The sequence below is a fragment of the Macaca nemestrina genome, chromosome 15 (genome assembly GCF_043159975.1).
Source record: "Macaca nemestrina isolate mMacNem1 chromosome 15, mMacNem.hap1, whole genome shotgun sequence".
In the NCBI taxonomy this organism is placed as follows: Eukaryota; Metazoa; Chordata; class Mammalia; order Primates; family Cercopithecidae; genus Macaca; species Macaca nemestrina.
In genome coordinates, this window is record NC_092139.1 from 86991409 (window position 1) to 87014051 (window position 22643).

At 48.2% G+C, this 22643-nt stretch overlaps 1 protein-coding gene and 1 pseudogene across 1 annotated transcript in view; one reads left to right on the forward strand and one right to left on the reverse strand.

Annotated features, from left to right (window-relative positions):
* Nucleotides 1–378: 378 nt before the first annotated feature.
* LOC105480694 (kelch like family member 22) overlaps nt 379–22643 on the reverse strand; it is a 54699-nt gene continuing 32434 nt past the window's right edge. The window contains exons 5-7 of the mRNA XM_011739801.2: nt 16850–17042; nt 5576–5809; nt 379–1302 (exon numbers count right to left, since the gene is read on the reverse strand). Of these exons, the coding sequence (XP_011738103.1) occupies nt 937–1302; nt 5576–5809; nt 16850–17042 (793 nt within the window). The 3' untranslated portion in view covers nt 379–936. The remainder of the gene's footprint in view (nt 1303–5575; nt 5810–16849; nt 17043–22643) is intronic.
* LOC105480691 (kelch-like protein 12 pseudogene) lies at nt 9202–11116 on the forward strand (annotated as a pseudogene).

Sequence of the window (22643 nt, forward strand, 5' to 3'; positions counted from 1 at the left end):
GATGCTGCCCCGCTCCCAGGTGCTGAGGCTCTGGCTCCCTGACCTTCTCAGGCTGAGAGACTCCTAACTGGAGCTGAACTGAAATTCTGCGTGCTGCCCTGGTTGGGAGACAAGTTCCACACCAGAAAAGACACTCAAGTGGGCTACACAACCACCTGTCACCAGACCAGGGCAAGTTCCAGCTTTCCCACTGACTGCCCTGTTAGCCTGTGGAGTTGACTGTGCTTCCCTCTCAGGCAGGGTCTTCCTAGTGCAACTTGGCTTCTGGCCTGGGCTTCCACAGCCTCCCAGATGGCAGCTCTGACCCCAGAAGCCACACTTCCCAGGGATGCAGCTTGGATGCACTGTGGAAAGGAACTGAGGCTGTGGCTACAGAAAAACAGTTAACACCTTCTGTAAGATGCTTTATTTCATTGATCAACAACATGGGGTCTGAAAACCCAGCGGGAGGGGTCTTTTTATCACAGAGCCAGTCCCAGGAGAGCTGATGCATCTCTGCTCCTCTGCCCCTCAGGAGCTCTCATCCTCCAACCCCAGCTACTCCCACAGGCCCACCCCATTCACAGAAAGAGGGCTGCCACGTACCTCAGCCCCCCTGCCCAGGCTGTCAGCTCCCAGGTCCCTTTGGATAAGGACTGATCTAGGCAGGGAGGAAAGAGAAGGCCAACCCCTCCAGGGCTCACTGAGGAAGACCAAAGCCTTTCAGAAGCATTTCCTGCTGTGATGTAATCCACAGGCCGGGATCTGCACGGCCCTGAGATGCCTGCGGCAGGCTGGCCAAGGGGCTGGTGTGAAGAAAGAGGGCAGGGCCCCCAAGCTGTGGCCAGCAGGGGCAGGGGGCCCTGCCCTGGAGTAAAGTGCTGTGGCCTAGGCTGCGTGGGTTTCACTGCCCTGCAGCCCCAGCCGCCCTTCCCTCTGACACCAGGCACGGGAAGCCTAGTCCTCACTGGAGTTGTCAAACTCCTCCCAGTCAGACACACTCATCACCTCAGAGGCAAAGTCCGGGTCGGCCTGGCTGCGGTCAGGGGTACCGCGGGGCGGCTCGAGGAGCAGGGAGCGAGGCAAGGTGAGCACACAGGCCGCCAGGCCTGAGATGGAGTTGTCCAGCTGGGGCCCCTCCTCCCAGCAGTCCTTCTCCACATCGTAAATGTGCACATAGCCCGTGCGGCTGCCACGGTTGTGTGAGCGGCCACCTAGCACATAGATCCTGTTGTCCAGCACGGCAATGCCAGGCTCACCGTGCCCAGCAGGGAGTGGGCAGACGGAAGACCACTGTCCAGACGTGCAGCTGTAGCAGGCCACCTGCAAAGCCAAGGCCAGAATAAAGCCCAGCACCTGCTGGGACAAGGCTACCAGCTCCCCTACAAGCCCACTGACCAAGGTGGCCACAGCTACCCACCATTCCGACAGGTCAGACCCCCTGGAAGGATGGCACAGGGCCAGTGTTGAAACATCCTGCCCATGGGCTAGGCTGCTGCTCTCTCACTCAGGGATGGCTGAGTCTGCAGGAGCCTGTCTTTTGGGCCCTCCCCTAGAATGATCCGATTCCCTCTGGCTTTGCTCGAGCCTAGCCCTTCCTTCAGGCCACCTGGCCCTAAGCCAGTCTCTGCCCTCAAGTGTGTGGCTATGCCCCCATCAGCATGTGGTTGTTCCCCATGTCTGAGGGCACTGCTTCTCTCCCCTCCAGGAAACGGAAGCTGCCTGAGAAACAGGGACTCCACTGAAATGTCTTCAACCTCACCGGCAGCACTCAACACAGGCAGCAGGACAGGGGGAGGAGACAGAAAGTGGAAGTAATTCCTTGCGGAGTAATCAACATCAACATTCTCTTGTCTTCAAAATTGTCCAAAACAGTAAACAAAGACATGGAAAAATGTTCAACCTACTAGTAATTCAAGAAATACAAAATCAAAACATCAGAGACAAATTTTCCAACTATTAACTAGCAACAACTGCAGAGAAGAAAAATCACAAAACCCAATGCTGGTGAGGGTGTGGTAAAGCCATACTACTATGTATCTGTCTGACATGCCAGAAAAGGAATTTGGCAATAAGTATTAAGAGCCATGAAAATCTTTTTTTTTTTTTTTTTTTTTTTGAGGCAGAGTCTCGCTCTGTCGCCCAGGCTGGAGTGCAGTGGTGCGATCTCGGCTCACTGCAAGCTCCGCCTCCCGGGTTCCCGCCATTCTCCTGCCTCAGCCTCCCGAGTAGCTGGGACTACAGGCGCCGCCACCACGCCCGGCTAATTTTTTTTGTATTTTTAGTGGAGATGGGGTTTCATTGTGTTAGCCAGGATGGTCTCGATCTCCTGACCTCGTGATCCGCCCGTCTCGGCCTCCCAAAGTGCTGGGATTACAGGCTTGAGCCACCGCGCCCGGCCATGAAAATCTTATCTTCTTAACTGATAAGCCGTTTTTGGTTCTCTAGCTATGGTGGCAGAATAGTGGCCCCCAAAGATGTCTAGTTCCTAATCTCCAGAATATGCTACCTTAAGTGGCCAAAGGGGCTTTGCAGATAGGATCGAGGGTGCGAGAATACAGAAAAAAAAAAAAAAAGAATTAAGGGTGCAAACCCTGAGATGAGGCAGTTTTCCTGGATTTTCCAGGTGACCCATCCAATTGCATGAGCCCTTAAAAGTGGAAGGGGAGAGGCTGGGCGCAGTGGCTCACACCTGTAATCCCAGCACTTTGGGAGGCCAAAGCGGGCGGATCACAAGGTCAAGAGATCGAGATCATCCTGGCCAACACGATGAAGCCCCGTCTCTACTAAAAATACAAAAATCAGCTGGGCATGGTGGCACATCCCTGTAACCTCAGCTACTCGGGAGACTGAGGCAGGAGAATCGCTTGAACCCGGGAGGCGAAGGGTGCACTAAGCCAAGAGCACCACTGCACTCCAGCCTGGTGACAGAGCGAGACTCCATCTCAAAAAAAAAAAAAAAGTGGAAGGGGAGGCTGGGGGTGGTGGCTCACACCTGTAATCCCAGCACTTTGGGAGGCTGAGGTGCATGGATCACCTGAGGTCAGGAGTTTGAGACCAGCCTGGCCAACATGGCAAAACTCCATCTACTAAAAACACAAAGATTAGCTAGGTGTGGTGGCGAATACCTGCAGTCCTCCCGGCTACTCAGGAGGCTAAGGCAGGAGAATCGCCTAAACCCAGGAGGCAGAGGTTGCAGTTAGCTGAGATTGCACCACTACCCCCCAGCCTGGGTGACAGACCAAGACTCCATCTCAAAAGAAAGGAAGGGTAAAGCCAGACGAGAGAGCTGAGAAGTGAGGAGGACTCAACCTGCCATTGCTGGCTTTGAAGATGAAGCACCCCGAAGCCAGGAAAAGTGGGGACCTTTAGAAGCCAAGAAGGCCCTCAGCTGACAGCTAGCAAGGAAATGGGACTGCAACTGCCAGGGACTGAATTCTTCTAACCACCTGGGTGAGCAAGGAGGCAGATCCCCACTAGGGTCTCCACAAAGGAAAGATGCCCTGACCACACCCTGGTTTTAGCCTGGCAAGGCCCTGTCAGAGGACTTGTGAATGCAGAATACATTTATCTTAAGTTGCTAAGTTTGTGGAGATAGGTTACTGCAGCAATAGAAAATGAATGTGCTGGTCCGGAGGATCTCACAAGCAGAGGGCCTGTTAAAACCCAGATTGCCAAGCCCCACCCTCAGGGCTTCTGAATCAGTGGGTCTGAGGTGCTTCATCACACAGCGTTCCCAGGTGATGCAGACTCTGTTAGTCTGAGAATCACACTTTGAGAACTGTGGCATGAACCTAAGGAAATAATCCAAAATACTTGAAAAGTCCAACAAAGCAACTGTTACTTGTCATGTTATTTGGAATAGTTAAAACTCAGACACAAGAGGGGATTATGAAGATTGAGTGTTAAACTGGAAAATGCCCAGGACAAAAGTCACTGAGAGAAGCAGAATGGGATATAGGATGCTCTTTTTTGTTTGTTTGTTTGTTTGAGACAAACAAACTCAGGCTGGAGTGCGGTGGCACCATCACTGAGGTTCACTGCAGCCTCAACCTCCTGGGCTCAGGTGATTCTCTCTCAGCCTCCCAAGTAGCTGGGACTACAGGTGCAAGCCACCATGCCCGACTAATTTTTTTTTGTATTTTTAGCAGAGATGGGGTTTCACCCTGTTGCCCAGGCTGGTATGAATTCCTGGACTCAAGCCATCCACCTGCCTTGGCTTCCCGAAGTGCAGGGATTACAGGCGTGAGCCACTGTGCCCAGCTCAGAACGGGATGCTTTCAGGCAGAAAACATACACAGTCAATACTGAAGATGGTCATATGGAAAAACAGTGCTGCAGGGGCCTGATTATAAATGCTTTTCCTCACCCATCTCTATTTTTTTTTCTTTTTTTGAGACGGAGTCTTGCTCTGTTGCCCAGGCTGGAGTGCAGTCGTGCGATCTCGGCTCACTGCAACCTCCGCCCCCCGGGTTCCAGCGATTCTCCTGCCTCAGCCTTCCCAAGTAACTGGGATTATAGGCGCCCACCAGCGCACCTGGCTAATTTTTGTATTTTTAATAGAGATGGGGTTTCATCATCTTGGCCAAGCTGGTCTTGAACGCCTGACCTAGAGATCCACCCACCTCGGCCTCCCAAAGTGCTGCAATTACAGGCGTGAGCCACCATGCCTGGCCACCCATCTCTATTTTTTAAAGTTCCTGCAATGTGGTTATATTAACTTTATAATAAAAGTTTTGTTCTTTTGTTTGTTTTGTTTTGTTTTTAATAGAGACAGGGTCTCATTCTGTCACCGAGGCTGGGGAACAGCAGTGTGATCATAGCTCAATGAAGCCTCCAACTGCTGGGCTGAAACGATCCTCCCACCTCAGCCTCCTGAGTAGCTAGGACTACAGGTATGTGCCGCCAGCCTGACTCTAAAAGTTTTTTTTTTGAGACAAGGCCTGGCTCTGTCACCCAGGCTGGAGTGCAGTGGCGTGGTCTCAGCTTACCCCCACCTCTGCCTCCTGGGCTCAAACCATCCCCCCACCTCAGCCTCCCAAGTAGCTGAGATTACAGGCATGCACCACCACACCTGGCTAATTTTTGTATTTTTGTACAGATGGGGTTTCAACATGTTGCCCAGGCTGGTCTCAATCTCCTGAGCTCAAGCGATCCTCTCACCTTGGCTTCCCAAACTGCTTGGATTACAGGCATGTGCCACCACATCCGGCCTAAAAGTTTTTAAGAATAATAAGCAAAGGTAGATGTGTATGTGTATGATACTGTCATGGTGACATTTGTCCAAACCTACAGAATGTACCAAGAGTGAACACTGTGGACTCTGGTTGATGGTGACGCATCAATGCAGTTTCTACAACTGTGACATATCCACCCCTGTGGAGCGAGAGGTCTGCAGTGGGGAGGCTGTATGTGTATGCAGGGAAAAAGGGGTGTATGGAAACTGTACCTTCCACTTAATTTTGCTGTGAACCTAAAACTGCTTTGAAAAATAGTCTATTTTTAAAAGGCACATGTTTCAATTACATTTTCCATCAACAACAACTGAGAGGGTTGGGAATGATGACGGGTGTGGACAGCCCCTGGCCCCACTCACCTGGTGCACATCCCTCCTGTATCCGGCATCGTTGTTGCTGCCCCCGATCACATACAGCTTGTTGAGGAGGGTCGCCATGCCGTGCCAGGCGCGCCGCACAGGCCCATCAGCCAGTGTGTGCCAAGTGTTGCTGCCTGGGTCGTAGCAGTGTGTCTCTTTCAGGTAATCCTCCCCTCTGCGGCCGCAGGTGATATACATCTTCCCCTCCAGCGTCGCGCCTGCGTGGGCATACACCTGTGTGGAGCCACCAGGAGAAATGGCGTGAGAGGGCAGTAAGGAAGGGTGGCTGGGTACTCTGTCAAGGCCAATCACCACCCCACATCTGCCTGACAACACTGTGAGGCTGCACCACTTCCCACTTACTCCTCACATACAGACAAGAATCCTCCCTCGATTCTCATGGGACATACTGTCTTTGTCACTGACTTCTAACCTCTTCCCAATAGGGGATACATCTATAGACTCAGAGATGAAATGTAACCTTTGTCTTTCCTTTGCCCCTAAAGTTAACATCTGCATGGGGGAACTCCAAGAAAATAAAAACATTTTTTTCAAGCCAGTCTGGGAGAAGCCACAGAACCCTGGGGACTGCTGACCTGCCCTCAGTGGCCTGCACCCCTCTCCCACTCCCACTGGACATGCAATCCTCCGGGCCTGCTGACCCTGCTTTCAAAATCTGTTTGTAAATAATATCTGACATCAAACTTATTATGTGGGGAGAAAAATACACATGGCTCTGGATCCTGGTCCTGAATCTTTTGTGGGCTTTTTACCTTCCCTCTGGTGGGCTATCTCTACAGGCCCAGCCTGCCCCCATCACGGGAACCTCTTACCTTGGCCCCAAGGTAAGAGAACCCACCCCTCACACCGAGCAGGCCAACAGAAGGCCCCAAGGCAAGGCCCTGGGTGTTTTGAGGGTAGAGGAGCCCCTCAGGGTGTGAAGCCTCCAGAGCTATGTCACCGGGCAAGTCACTAACACTGAGGCCATGCGGGCGACAAAACAAGAGTCTAGAGAGGTGGACAAAGCAGTGGGGAGGACGAAAACACACCAAGGGTTTGGTTTAGGTCTTCTCCTATCACCAGTAAGGGTCTGGGGGGGGGTTTTCTTTTTTTTTTTAGACGGAGTCTCGCTCTGTCACCAGGCTGGAGTGCTATGGCGTGATCTCGGCTCACTGCAACCTCCGACTCCCTGGTTCAAATGATTCTCCTGCCTCAGCCTCCCAAGTAGCTGGGATTACAGGCATGCACCACTAAGCCCAGCGAATTTTTGTATTTTTAGTAGAGACAGGGTTTCACCATGTTGGCCGGGATGGTCTCGATTTCCTGACCTTGTGACCTGCCTGCCTCAGCCTCCCAAAGTGCTAGGATTATAGGCATCAGCCACCACACCCAGCTGAGGTTTTTCTTTTGAATTAAACTTTTAATTTTGAGATAAGTGTAGAGTAACGTATAGTTGGAAGTAACAATACAGAGGTCCCACGTGCCTTCCTTCCGCAATGGTAAGAGCCTGTGTCACTATATCACAGTGTCACCAGGATGCTGACGCGGACACAGCCACCAGGATCCCAAGGGGCTGCCCTTTAGGGTGACACCCACTCACCTCCCTTACTCTAATCCCTTCCTTAAGCCCTGGAAACCACCAATCTCTTCTCTATTTCTACCATTTTGTAACTTCAAGAGTGTTGTCTGAATTAAATCAGTATACAACCTTCTGACATTGGCTTTCTACCCCAACCCAGGTTCTACCAAGTTATTGCATGTACACGTTGAGTACATTCAAAATCTGAGACTTTTTGAGTACATACATGGCACTCAAACGAAATGCATTTCAGACTTTTGGACAAGAAATGCTAAAGCAGTAACTATAATGCAAAGATTCCAAAATCTGAAAAAATCTGAAATCCAAAACACTTCTGGTCCCCACCATTTCAGATAAGGGGTATTCAACATGTACCAATAGTTAGTTCCTTTTCTATTGCTGAGTAGTATTCCATGTGTATCCACCACAGCTTGTTTAACCATTCACTGTTGAAAACATCTGATTTGTTTCCAGTTTCTGGCTATTACCAATAAAGCTACTATTAATCTTCATGTACAGGTAAGTTTTTAAAAATTTTTTATTTTTTGAGACAGGATCTTGGTCTATTGCCCATGCTGGAGTATAGTGGCAAAATCTTGGCTCACTGCAACTTCTGCCTCCTGGGTTCAAGCAATTCTCATGCCTCAGCCTCCCGAGTAGCTGGGATTACAGGCACGCATCACCATGCCTGGCTAACGTATACAGAGTAGTTTTCATTTCTCTAGGATAAACACCCAGGATGGTAACTGCTGGGTCACATGATAGTTGGAAGAACTGCCAGATCTGTTTTCCAGAGTGGCTGTACCATTTCACATTCCTATCAGCAATGCATGAGCATAGTTTCCCTGCACAGTCACCAGTATTTTGTACTGTCACTACTTTTTATTTTAGTCATCCTGAGGTAGTTCTCTCACTGTGGCTTTAATCTGCATCTCCCTAATAGCTAATAATGTTACACATCTCCTTATATGCTTATTTGCCATCTGTATATCCTCTTCAGTGAAATGCTTCTTCAACTCTTTTGCCTTCTTTTTTTTTTTTTTTTTGAGACAGAGTCTCGCTCTGTCGCCCAGGCTGGAATGCAGCGGCATGATCTCGGCTCACTGCAAGCTCTGTCTCCCAGGTTCACACCATTCTCCTGCCTCAGCCTCCCGAGTGGCTGGGACTACAAGGCATCTACCACCACACCCAGCTAATGTTTTCTATTTTTAGTAGAGACGGGGTTTCACTGTTAGCCAGGATGGTCTCAATCTCCTGACCTCGTGATCTACCCGCCTCGGCCTCTCAAAGCGCTGGGATTACAGGTGTGAGTCACCGTGCCCAACTTCTTTTGCCCTCTTTCTAATGGGGTTATTTGCAGTATTTTGCCAAGGTTTTGTTTTGTTTTGAGATGGACACTCACTCTGTCGCCCAGGTTGGAGTGCACTGTCTCCGCTCACTGCAACCTCCACCTCCCAGGTTCAAGCGATTCTCCTGCCTCGGCCTCCCAAGTAGCTGGGATTACAGGCGTGTGCCACTGTGCCCGACTAATTTTTGTATATTTAGTAGACACGGGGTTTCACCATGTTGGCCAGGCTGGTCTCGAACTCCTGACCTCGTGATCCGCCCACTTTGGCCTTTCAAAATGTTGGGATCACAGGTGTGAGTCACCGCGTCTGGCCTTTCATTGAGTTTTAAGAGTTGTTTATATATGTATTTATTTAATACTAGTCCTTTGTCAGATAGGTGGTTTGCAAATATTTTTTAATTTTGATGGAGTCCAGCTTATCAATTTTTCTTTTTATGGCTCATACTTTTGGGGTCAAGTCTAAGAATTCCTTGCTCTAGCTAGATCCTCAAGATTTTCTTCTGGTCATCACATCACACGGCCGCCGCAGGGACCAGACCCAGACGGCTCCAGAGCCACTGCGCCCAGGGGGTGGGAGGGTGGGCGACGGTGGCAATGCTTCGGCTCCTCCTGAGCTGCCTGCTGGCCCCATGCCCCACTCCATCCTCACAGGCTGGGGATGGGCCCTGGCGCGGCTGTGTGGTTTCAGGAGCAGAGTTGCAGAATCCAAGGACCCATTTTGTTCTTTCTCTACACTGCTTTATGGGAGGCATTATGGCCCCCAAAGACATAATGACAAATACTCATGCTAAATCCATCCTCAATTCAATGAACTCCCTCAGGAAAAGCAATACCCTATGATGTGACATTGAGAGTAGAGCAGAAAGACTTCCCTGCCCATTGGATTGTGCTGGTTGCCTGTAGTGATTACTTCTGTGCCATGTTCACTAGTGAGCTTTCACAGAAGGGGAAACCTTATGTTGACATCCAAAGTTTGACTGCCTCTACCATGGACATTTTATCGGACTTTGTGCACACAGAAACAGTACATGTGACAGTGGAGAATGCACAAGAACTGCTTCCTGCAACCTGTCTGCTTCAGTTGAAAGGTGTGAAACAAGCCTGTTGTGAGTTCTTAGTCAGTTGGACCCTTCTAATTGCCTGGGTTATTAGGGATTTTGCTAAAACCCCAATTGTGTTGACCTGATGCAAGCAGCCAGAAGCATTTTCCTGAAGTGGTGTAGCATGAAGAGTTCATTCTTCTGAGTCAAGGAGGGGTGGAAAAGCTAATCAAGTGCGATGAAATTCAGGTGGATTCTGAAGAGCCAGTCTTTGAGGCTGTCATCAACTGCCTGAAGCACGTCAAGAAACAGCGGGAAAAACCCTTGCCTAACCTGCTACAGTATGTGCGGATGCCCCTGCTAACCCCCAGGTATATCACAGATGTAACAGATGCTGAGCCTTTCTTCCGCTGTAGTTTACAATGCAGGGATCTGGTGGATGAAGCAAAGAAGTTTCATCTGAGGCCTGAACTTCAGTGTCAGATGCAGGGACCCAGGACAAGGGCTCACCTAGGAGCCAATGAAGTGCTTTTGGTGGCTGGGGGCTTCGGAAGCCAGCAGTCTCCCACTGACGTGGTAGAGAAATATGACCCTAAGACTCAGGAGTGGAGATTTTTGCCAAACATCACTCGTAACAGACATTATGTGGCCTCAGTGTCCCTACATGACCGAATCTACATTATTGGTGGCTATGATAGCTGTTCCTGCCTTAGTTCAGTGGAATGTCTAGACTACATAGCAGATGAGGATGGGGTCTGGTATTCTGTGACCCCGATTAATGTCTGACAAGGTCTTGCTGGAGCCACCACCCGGGGAGATATGATCTGTGTCTCTGGAGACTTTGATGGAAGCAGGTGTCACACCAGTATGGAGTGGTATGATCCAAACATTGACCAGTGGAGCATGCTGGGAGATATGCAGGCAGCCCAGGAAGGTGCTGGACCCGTAGTGGCCAGTGGAGTGATCCACTGTCTAGGAGGGTATGACGGCTTGAATATCTTAAATTCAGTTGAGAAATATACCCTCATACAGGACATCGGACTAATGTTACATCAATGGCCATCGAGTGTTCTGGTGTGGGAGTAGCCCTGATGAATGACCATATTTATGTGGTGGGGGGATTTGATGGTACAGCCCACCTTTCTTCCAATGAAGCATACAACATTCTCACTGATTCCTGGACAACTGTCACCAATATGACCACTCTACGATGCAATGTAGGGGCCACAGTGCTTTGGGGGAGACTATGCAACTTCAGGATATGATGGTAATTCCCTGCTAAGTAGCATTGAATGTTATGACCCTATCATCGACAGCTGGGAAGTCGTGACATCCATGGGAACCCAGTGCTGTGATGCTGGTGTGTGTTCTCCACAAGAAGTGACCATTGTTGGAGCACCATCCAGAGCTAGTGACCAGTCCAGCGGACAGTTAGTGGGAGAATCAAGAATCCTTTCCAGAATGTCTGTTTCTCACTGTGTGCACAGGGTGATTACAGGCACCAGTGCAGTGATGATTGTACTTATTTGACACATACTCCCCCTCGTCCTGGTTGTTGTTCCTGAGAAGGGTGGGTAACATACTCCAGGGAAAAGAATGTACATTGAATGGATGTAAGAGACCACATGACCTCTCCCACTGCTTTGGGGAGCACTTTCCTGTCATTTCTAACTTACCACGTGCTTGGTATACTATATGTATGTTGTGCCTCATACGTTGCAAAGAACTAAGGTGAGTATTGCCTACTAGATGTGGGTAATATCCAGCCTAGATGATTGGAAGGATACCAATTTAGGTAAACTTGGTAAAATTCAAGTCTTTTTTTTTTTTTTCCAAGAACAAATACATTTTCTAATCTCCAGGTAGCTAGGGGCAACACAGTTCCATTCTAGAGAGAAACAAAAGGGAAAACCCCACAAAACTTTGGGGCCAAGGGGGAGAGACTCATCTGACACTTCTTTTGGAGGTCAAGATTTATATATCACAATTGAAGTTAGAATAAGTGAAGTAAACTGAACTGGATGGAATGTCAGTGAACTTAGAACAGCACTGAAGTATTACATAGCTTGGAAGATGGAGAAGGGCATATTATTTGAAAGATCTTTTTATTTCCCCAAGGTCTTTCACACCTTGGGGAAATAAAAGAGTGAACAAATATTGGGATGAGAGAAGATGACATCAATGTGGGAGTTCGGTATAACTGGGGATAAACTAGAAGTACCTGTGATTTTACAGTTGTCTTATTACCTGCCAGGGCTCATCTAGCCATGGCAATGTTTGCCTTGAATGGGGGTGAAAGACTTTCTTTGTTGAATCAACTACTACTACACTATTACACTTCCACACTATTTATTTGGGGATGGGCTGGGAGTGACAGTAGCCTACTATTTCAGCTACCTGATTACTGCCCCATTCTTTCAGAAGCACACTTCTGCCAAGGAGTGGTTTGTACTGCTGTGTTTGGTACATTTAGTCTTTTTTCTGCTATAAGTTTTCCTTACCTGTCCTTTAGTGTATATTTTATTCATCACAGGACAGAATAACCAAGGACAACCAAAATCCTTTTGTTAGTTTCAGTACCTCAACTATCAACATTTCTGGGCTATCATTCAATATTCCTCTGTGTCATGGAGTGAAATTCTTGTTTTATAGGTATTGGGAGTGTGGGAATGTGATAACCTAAACAACCTTTGCTCTGAAATTCAATTTTTCCCTCTTTCCCTGAATTGTATTAACCCACAGAGTTAATTTCCTTTGTATTTTTTAAAGAAAATATTAAAAATCAACAGTCTCAAAAAAAAAAAGATTTTCTTTTTTTTCCTAGAAGTTTTATGGTTTTACATTTAACTCCATAAGCCATTTTGAATTAATTTTGGTGTATGGTATGGGACTTGGGTTGATGTCCATTTTTTTGCCGATGGATATCTAATTGCTCCAACACTATTTGCTGAAAGATATCTTTCCTCCACTCTATTGCTTCTGCACCTTTGTCCAAAATCATGTGTAACACAACTGGGCATGTTTACCCGGCTCTGTGGGTTTTCCATTCTGTTTCACTGATCTATGTGTCTAACACTCTATCCACACCACAGCTTTGATTACTGTAGCTATGTAGTAATCTTGAAATTGGGCAGATTCCTCCCATTTTATTGTTCTTTTTCAAAATTATTTGAGCTATTCTAGTTCCTTTGCCTTTATATATAAATTTCAGAATAATCTCATTTACATCTACTGTCACAAGTAAAATCAAATCAAAATTTAAAAATTACTTATTTTAAAATTTATTTTATTATTATTTTTTGAGACAGAGTCTCACTCTGTCACCCAAGCTGGAGTGCAGTGGCACAAACTTGGCTCATTGCAACCTCTGCCTCCTGGCTTCAAGCGATTCTTGTGCCTCAGCCTCCCGAGTAGCTGGGATTACAGGTGTGTGGCACCACACCCAGCTAATATTTGTATTTTTAGTAGAGACGGGGTTTCACCATGTTGGTGAGGCTGGTCTTTAACTCCTGACCTCAAGTGATACACCATCCTCGGCCTTCCAAAGTGCCAGGATTACAGACATGAGCCACTGCACCCGGCAATAAAAAAAAATTTTAGGCTGGGTGTAATGGCTCAGTTCTCTAATCCCTGCACTTCGGCCGAGGCAGGCAGATCACTTGAGACCAGGGGTTCAAGAACAGCCTGGGCTATAAATATGGTGAAACCCTCATGATACTAAAAATATAAATACTAGCTGGGCATGGTGGTGCTCACCTGTAATCCCAGCTACTCAGGAGGCTGAGGCAGGAGACTCACTTGAACCAGTGAGGCAGAGGTTGCAGTGAGCCAGGGTCATGCCACTTCACTCCAGCCTGGGTGACAGAGTGAGACTCTGTCTCAAAAAATAAACAAATAAAAATATTTTAAAAAGCTTATTGTGCCTGTAAAAGATTTCATGAACCAAGAAACCCCAAACTGGAAGTGGTATGAAGCCCCAATTCACAGCAGTTACAGCACAGTTTATAAAGCATGAATGAGGAAGTATATTGTTCCCTACTGTGCATAAGCTTTCTTTGTAATGCTATCACACTGAGGGAGGACAGCTTAACTTTCAGTTACATGGCTAGAGACAGTTGGCCTAGGGGCATATCCAAACCTCAGCTTCCATTTTCATTTTCCCTTAATAGTACAAAAAACATTCCTGAAGTTTTGATAGAAATACTAGTATTCCTGTATTAATACTATACCAATATAAGGAATACTGTATTAATATATGTATTATTAATTGGGTTGGGAAAGAACTGACATTCTTACTATTTGACTCTTCCAATCCATGGACTTGGTATGTCTCTCCATCTATTCACATCTTCTTTTATTTCTTTCATCGGTTTTTTGTAATATTCAGTGTACCAATCCTGTGAGGTTTTTTGTTTGTTTTCAGACAGAGTCTTGCTCTGTTGCCCAGGCTGGAATGCAGTGGTGTGATCTCGGCTCACTGCAACCTTTGCCTCCCGGGTTCACGCCATTCTCCTGCTTCAACCTCCAGAGTAGCTGGGACTACAGGCGCCCGCCACCACGCCCAGCTAATTTTTATATTTTTAATAGAGATGGGGTTTCACCATGTTGGCCAGGCTGGTCTTTAACTCCTGACCTCAGGTGATCTGCCCGCCTGGGCCTCCCAAAGTGCTGAGATTACAGGCGTGAGCCACCGTGCCCTGCCAACATGACCTATCCTTTTTCATTCCCCAACATCTGATCCATCAGCAAGCCTGATCAGTTTACCTCCACACTACACTCTGAACCCTCCCATCTCCCTCCAGCTCCACAGCTATGTGTCAGCACAGGTTACTGCTGCCTTCAACCCAGACCACGCGATGACCCAGGGCCAGCCTCACTTGCTCTGCTCTTGATCCTTGGGCTTTCTTTTCCTACAAGCATGCCCCATGTTTCTTCCTCTGCTCAGGAAAAGCTGTGAGCCCGTCTCCTGCCCTGGAAGGTCCTTCTGTTAGACTAGGCAGATGGTTAGATATGAGCAGGGAAGTGGATTCCAGGTCGGCCTCAGCCCCTAGCATGCCCGGAAGGGACTATGACCTCTGAGACATGTTAACCACACCTGGGGTTTCAAAAGCCCCAACCCCTCTTTCAGTTGAGCTTATCCAGCTCAAATAGGAACTAACCCCACAAGGGACTTTCCACCCCAAGGAGCCTGTGTTGTATATTTTGCCCCAGTTTTGCTTGCTTCGAAAGTAACTTTTGCTCATTGTAACGGTAAAAAACACACCTCCTCAGTGAAGATTTAAGATGCTAATGAGACATGCGATAAATACACTAGCATGTAGAGCCACAGTGCATGCGCTGCTAGACCACCCAAACAAAACATGCTTATGAGTAACACCTCTTCCCGCCCATTTATGCATAATCATTAAACCTCCCGTAAGGGAGGTTTCCCAGTGCCAGTTGGGGCGATCTTATTCTGAAGCAGCGTGCTCTGCCTCAGCCTTCAGAATGTACTCTTGCTTTTGCAATAAACTGCCTTACACTTATCTTTGTTAATGCATGTCTCTTGCTTAAAGTCTTTCAACCAAAAAGATAAGGACTGAGGACACATTCCCAGTAACATTTCCTCCCCTGTAAATGGTAGGTCTAATTGACATCTCCTCAGGTGGACATTCCCCAAAAAGTCCCTCTAGATTTATCCTACCAGAGCCCCCTCCCTGGAAATGCTTCAGTTCAGCCCCCTCTTCATTTCACTTACCATAATTGTAACCACTTTATTGATTTGTTTGCTGGTTAAGAGTGGTTTCTCCTACAAGGCTGTAAACACCATGGAGTGGGGAGTCTTTCTCATTTCTTGTCACCACTGGATTCCCAGGACTTGGTACTTGGTGCTTAGTAGTTGCGGAATGAATGCATGCATGAAAGAAGGAACACCGGCAGCCAGGACGCAGCTAGTTGAAAGCCAAGGCTGCCCCTCTGTGGCCAAGCTGGAGAACTGCTGCTTCCCCAGCTGCCACAGACAAAGAAATTGCTAAGCCCCTCCCACAACACCCACCTAGGAGGCTTCCCCCATCACCCTTCCTGGAACAGAACCCAAGAGCCCTTCTTGTCTGCTTGGTCTCAAGGACTTCCTGATCTTCTCCATGCAAAATCTGCTCCTTTCCCCAGGATGGGGGTAGGGAGTGTCCTTCCAAAGAGGCTTCCTTCTCCCCAAAGAAGCTGAGAGCAAGGAGCAGGTCACAGCTTGCAGCTCACAGCTGCCCAAGAGACAGAAATCTGTGTGGGCTATGTGAATGACCTGGATAAAGAGCTGGATCCATTGAGGAGACACTAGCCCTCACTCCCTGAAGTCAAAGTCTAAGTCCCTGGGGGGATTGGGGGTCATGAGAGATACTGGAAAGAGGCTTACAAAGGCCAGAGCTCTTGCTAAACTCCCTGAGGCAGTGCAGGTAGAACCTGCCCTCCATACCATCATCTGCCTCTTGGGAATCCCCAAAGGTGTACCTGGCCCATAGCAGGTGCTCCACAAATGCTATGCCAGTACTAGCAGGGTGCATATCCTGTTCTCGGAAGCTGAGACCCAGGAAATAGGGGGCCAGCAAGGCCTATTCCTTCCCTGGGATCCCATGTCTGGTTGTTACACCAGGCCTGAGTACCCCAAAGCCATAATATAAAAAAGAGGCACCTCCCTAAAACATCACTTTTCCACAATGAACATAATTTTAAACATCTTCAAATTGGAATAAAAGTATTATATAGTATGCACATGATTTTGTTTTCTTTTCAAGTTGTCCCAATATTCAAACATAGGATTTAATATAAAAAATAAAACCTTCGAGTGTTTCTTGGCTCTGGAAGGCCCCACCCTTCAGGGGACCTAGAGGGAAGAGGTCTGAGGATAGGCCAGTGAGCTGGGCTACTGAGGGCCCTCACCTCTCTCAGGGCCCCTTCCTGTTTAACATCTCTGGAAGTGTCCCAGCTCATCTCAGCTGCACAAAGAGCAAATGTTCTATCCACATTTGAACTACAAGGTTAAAGCAGCTTGCCAGGGCCAAGGTGGTGTGACAAGGTCTCAGCATGTGAGACTCACAAGTGGGGTGCAATTCTGAGCAATGGGGTCTGGATCCTTGATGAGCCTCCCCAGGTGGGCTGGCTGAACCTCATGGGGCCTTATCAATGCATTCAATGCAGGGTCTCTGGAGAAGCACGGATTCTGCTCACTGAGCCTGTTTCCCTGACCTGGGACAGGTCTTAACACCTGGGCCTCTCACTCTTTGCACATCCTGGGGAAGGAAATTAGGCAGGAGAAGGCCCCTCTTCTTCCTTACCTCCCTCTTGAGTGGAGCCACATATGCCCAGCAGTTGGTGGCAGGGTCGTAGCGCTCCACAGCATTCAGGTCGTTGTGGTAGTCACGGCCCGCCACAGCGTAGATGTACCTGCCTACAACACACACGGACAGGTCGGCGTGCTCCTGCTGCAGGGACTGGATCTGGAACCAGCGGTTGTGCCGTGGGTCATACCTGTGCCAAGATATGAGGAAAGCACAGCACTGACTAGGCAGGGAGGCTGCCCCGCAGGCTTGCACCTCTTGTTCTGGTCCCATTTCTGCTTTGCCTCGGCCCAGCCTGAACCCTCCCCAACTGCCCCACATACCAGTGCACACCGATCTACAGCCAGGCCTGCAGGCTGTTACACACCTGAGCACAGGTGCTTCCCCAAACACAGAATGGAAGGAGTGGCCAGGAGCCTTCTGTGTTTCCACCTAACTGTCCACCTGGGCTGTCCAATGGCTTCTTTTTTTTTTTTTTTTTTTTTTTTGTGAGACTGGGTCTCTCTGTCCCCTAGGCTGAAGTGGAAGTGGAAGTGCAGTGGCACAATCATGGCTCACTGTAGCCTCGACCTCCTGGGCTTAAGTGATCCTACCACCTCAGTCTCCCAAGTAGCTGGGACTAGAGGTATGCACCACTACGTCAACTATTTTTTTTTTTTTTTTGATAGAGACAAGATCTTGACACCTGTGACATATATTGTCCAGGCTGGTCTCAAACTCCTGGACTCAGGCAATCCTCCTGCCTCAGCTTCAATGGCTGTACAGCCACTTCCATCTCACTTACCTCATCTCACCGTCCACATAGCCTTGCTCCCACTCAGGAGGGCCTCCAAATATAGCCTCTCCACTGGATGGGTGCATCAGCCCCCTCACTGGCCTCCCGGCCTTGAACTTCCCCCAGCACTCCATCAGGAGTGGTCTGCTCAGGCACACCCTGCACACAGCACCCATCATACCCTCAAGCTTTGTCAACAGCAGCACACAAGGCTCTAGTCATCGTACTTTCACCTCCTCCCACCATGCTGCCAGCCCCGAGTTTCCTGACCTCCCCTCCACTCAAGGCCTCCCTCTCTGGGAAACTGGAAAGGGTTAACTCCTACCCTGGACTGCAGGCTCTGTAAGGGCAGGGTGTGTGAGATTCCAGGGACCCCCCCATGGGAGAAAAGGCACTGGACTCGCTGCAGCAGGCCCATGAGGGTAGAGGAGTCTGGCTAGGACCCAAGGGGGGCTCCTGGGCTGAGCACCAACAGGGAGCATGGCCTGCAGTGTGGAGCAGAGATGATCATAGAGCCATGAGGGGCCAGGACCCAGTGAGCTCAAAGCCAGTGTCTGAAGCCTCCTTGCCCAACAGCCCACAGATAGTTACAGCCTCTTTCATACAAGTGTTTTTATTTCTCCAGAGGAAGACTTATTCCAAAGAGAACAAGTCTAACTTCAACTGGCTCACAAGACAGTAACCAAAATTTTCTTTGGCCTGTGCCCTATGCTGGTCAGTGAAAAGATCAGTTTCATCCTTTGCTCCAAAGCACAAGTTAGCTGTGCTCTGCTGCTGCTTCCTCCAGCCCCTGCAGCGTGGCCAGCCCCTCCCTGCCTACCAGGAATGCAGCAAACAAGAGCCTCAGGAGGCAGGGCCAACAGGAGAGGGAACACACACCTGGGTGCCCCTGACCTGGTGTGAATCCTGGGCTCTGCCCTGTCTAGCTGGGTCTGCCTGGGCATCAGTTTTAATCTCTTGGAGTTTACTCAGTTCTGCACCTGTCCAATGAGGTGATATCACCTGCCTAGAAAAGCTATCAAGAGGAATCATAAAAGATGAGCATGAAAAGGGTCCTTGTTAACTTTGGGGTTCTAATGGATCAGGGTTCATTTCTATATTCCTAGAACTCAGTATAGCCTTTGGCTCAGGACAGATTATGTTCTGTCTGCTGAATGAATTAAACAAAGGAATAAGATTACCAGCAATGAATCATTCATTCACTCTATCAACATTCCCAGGCCTCCCACTGTGGATGGGGCACAGTGCTCAGCACTACATCCAGAGGGAGCCTCAAGAGGTCAGGGCCCTGCCTTCCCCTGCAGAATGGAAACAGGCTAACCAGAGCAGTGCTCGATATAATGACAGACACTGTGAAGGAAAGAAAGGGAGGTAAGGAGATGAGTGACCTGCTAGTCAGCAGGGCCTGGGGAGGGCAGAGCTTCCTTCCAATGATCAGGAAAGGCCTCCTGAGAAGGCAAGGTCTGAGACCTGCATGACCTGGGGCACAAGCCAGAATAAGATCTGGCTAGGGACCAGCAGTCCAGGCTTGGGGCACAGCACTCACAGAGGCCCCGTCAACTGGCTGGGATGGTGCTGTTCACTGCCTTTCCTGTGCGCCATGCTCCTTTATGTACAAATCTTTCCTCTCTTGTGTTCATTCTGTCTCAATCAACATCTGCACCCCAAGTGTCTGCAACTAGAGTGAGATAGGACCCTCCATGTGCTTCTGTTTGCTCTTCTCATCTACTGTCCTAACAGCTTTTTAAGCTGAGTTCATGTGGATTTGTGGCTTCAAATTTAAAGACACATACAGGGCCGGGCGTGGTGGCTCACACCTGTAATCCCAGCACTTTGGGAGGCCGAGGCGGGTGGATCACGAGGTCAGGAGTTCAAGACCAGACTGGCCAATGTGGTGAAACCCCGTCTCCACTAAAAATATAAAAAATTAGCCAGGCATGGTGGCGTGTGCCTGTAGTTCCAGTTACTCCGGAGGCTGAGGTAGGAGAATCACCTGAACTTGGGAGGTGGAAGTTGCAGTGAGCTGATATCATGCCACTGCACTCCAGCCTGGGCGACAGAGCAAGACTCCACCCCACCAAAAAAAAAAAAAAAAAAAAAGACACCAACAGTGATACCATATGTCAATAATTTAGACATAGCCAAAGTTCCACTGATTTCTTATTTCCCTGTTGTGTCCTGTATCCCTCCTTCCCCTTTATTGAATTAATTTTCTACTTTATTAGAATAAGTCCTCAAGCAATATTTTTCTAATAAAAATAAGCTTTATTTTTGCATATAAAGATGTAAACAATTTTAGTTATTGCTATGGACTAGATGTTTGGATTCCCCCAAAACCCCTATGTTGAAGGCCTAATCCCCAATGTGATGCTACTGGGAGGCAAGGCCTTCGGGAGGTGATCAGGTCATGAGGGTGGAGCCCCATGACGGGCTTAGTGCCCAAGACTACAGCTCTTTCTCTCCACCATGTGAGAACACAGACAGAAAGGGCCCTTACCGGGACTGAACTGGCCAATACCATGATCTTGGACTTCCTAGTATCCAGACAGTGAGAAATAGAGATATGTTGTCTAAGTCACTCCATCTGTAGTATTTGTTATAGCAGCTGAAACTGACTAGGAGAGTCACTTTAACTCAGATTTGTATCATCCTATTTTAAACTCAGACATGAACCCTAGAGCTGGTACAAAAATATTCTGGAATTCCTGTTAAATTCAGTAGACTGTGGCCAGATGTGGTGGCTCACACCTATAATCTCAGCACTTTGGGAGGCTGAGGCAGGCAGATCACGAGGTGAGGAGATCAAGACTGGCTAACACGGTGAGACCCTGTCTCTACTAAAAATACAAAAAATTAGCCAGGCTGGTGGCAGGCGCCTGTAGTCCCAGCTACTCGGGAGACTGAGGCAGGAGAATGGTGTGAACCCGGGAGGCAGAGCTTACAGTAAGCCGAGATCACACCACTGCACGCCAGCCTAGGATACAGTGAGAGTCCGTCTCAAAAAAAAAAAAAAAAAAAAAAAAACAGTAGACTGTTTTTCTTCTATATTTCTATGACTTAAGCATTTGCATGACTATTAATATTTTAATGTCTATTAAATTTTTTTAAATAAATTAAATGTACTGACCAGGCACGGTGGCTCATGCCTGTAATCTCAACACTTTGGGAGGCTGAGGTGGGTGGATCACCTGAAGTCAGGAGTTCAAGACCAGCTTGGTTAACATGGTGAAACTCCATCTCTACTAAAAATACAAAACAATGGCGGGGCGTGGTGGCTCACACCTGTAATCCCAGCACTTTGGGAGGCTGAGGCAGGTGGATCACCTGAGGTCAGGAGTTCGAGACCAGCCTGGCCAACATGGTGAAACCCCATCTCTACAAAAAATACAAAATAAGCGGGGCATAGTGGCACACACCTGTAATCCCAACTACTCAGGAGGCTGAGGCAGAATTGCTTGAACCTGGGAGGCGGAGGTTGCAGTGAGCCAAGATCACACCATTGCACTCTAGCCTGGGCAGAAAAGAGTGAGACTCCATCTCAAAAAAAAACCCCCAAAACAAAAAAGTTAGCTGGGCGTGGTGGTGGGTGCCTATAATCCCAGCTATTTGGGAGGCTGAGGCAGGAGAATGGCTTGAACCCAGGAGGCAGAGGTTGCAGTGAGCCGAGATCATGCCATTGTACTCCAGCCTGGGTGACAGAGCTAGACTCCTCTCAAAGAAAAAAAAAAAAAAAAAATTAAACGTACTTTAAAATATTAGCAGCCACGAAAATGCCCAGGGAAAAATCACATTATTTAAAACAAATTTTTTTAGAGACAGGGTCTCACTCTGTTGCCCAGGCTACAGTACAGGGGCATGATCATAGTTCACTGAAGTCTAAAACTCCTGAGCTCAAGTGATCCTCCTGCCTCAGCCTTCCAAGTAGCCAGGACTGCAAGCACGCGCCATCAGGCCCAGCTAATTTTTTTTTTTTCGGTAGAGACAGGGTCTCGCTTTGTTGCCCAGGCTGATCTTGAATTCCTGGGCTCAAGAGATCCTGCTGCCTCAACCTCTCAAAGTGCTGGGATTATTGACATGATCTGCACATAGCCTAAATTATTATTTTAAGTAGGGTCAGGGCACATAGCAGCATGTAACCAGCTACTACTAGGTATACTATGCAGTTGGTGTTCAGTAATCCACAGGGCTATGGCTATGGGAAAGGTACAAAGAATAATGTAGATAATATAGATACAAAGAAAGAAGGAATGAAAGAAAAAAGTAGTATCTTGGAGACAAACACCATTTGCTCCAAGAGAGGTAAGGTTTTAAAATATGCGGTTTCTGTATCAATGCTTTAAGATATAACCTGGTAAGTAACTCATCAAAATGCAAAGCCTAATTTACTGTAAAATCTTGTTTCCTTATATTCTAAAAGCCTATAGCTTTTAGAATTCACCAGTTCTAAGGCTGATGAAATGAGAAAGCAGAGAAAGATCCAAACTCTTAGAATATTCAAATTAAGGATTCATGTGGAAGTTTTGAGTCCACTGGAAGGTTAATGAAGCCTTCATTCTGGAGAAATGATACACCCCTGGGTTAACCAGTAGGGCTGTGGCCCTTCCCGCCACTTGCACTCTGTGGGTACCTACTCTCTCAAGGCAGGTCTTGCCGACCCCACTTGCCATTGTGATCCTACTCTCAGACAGGGGTTTGGGACTGGTTATTGGTTACAGGGGCTAATATTAGCATTACTCAGAGTTCAGCTTTGGTCTCACAAACACCCCTTCACAAGGGGAAATTCATACTCCCACTGTAAGTGAAAGTGAGATCAATGGCCCATAGCAGGTGGACAGAGGACAGGGGCAGGCAGAATCCCTAGCTGTCACCCCCCAGGGACAGTTCTGTGGAAACATCCAGCATCCCTGCTGGGCACACAGCTGTCTCTACCTTCTGCTAAGGGTCAGAGGCCAAAACACTCTGGAGAGATTGGCTTTGCAGGTCTGTAGGTTACTCTCAGCAGGGTGGTCTGGCCTT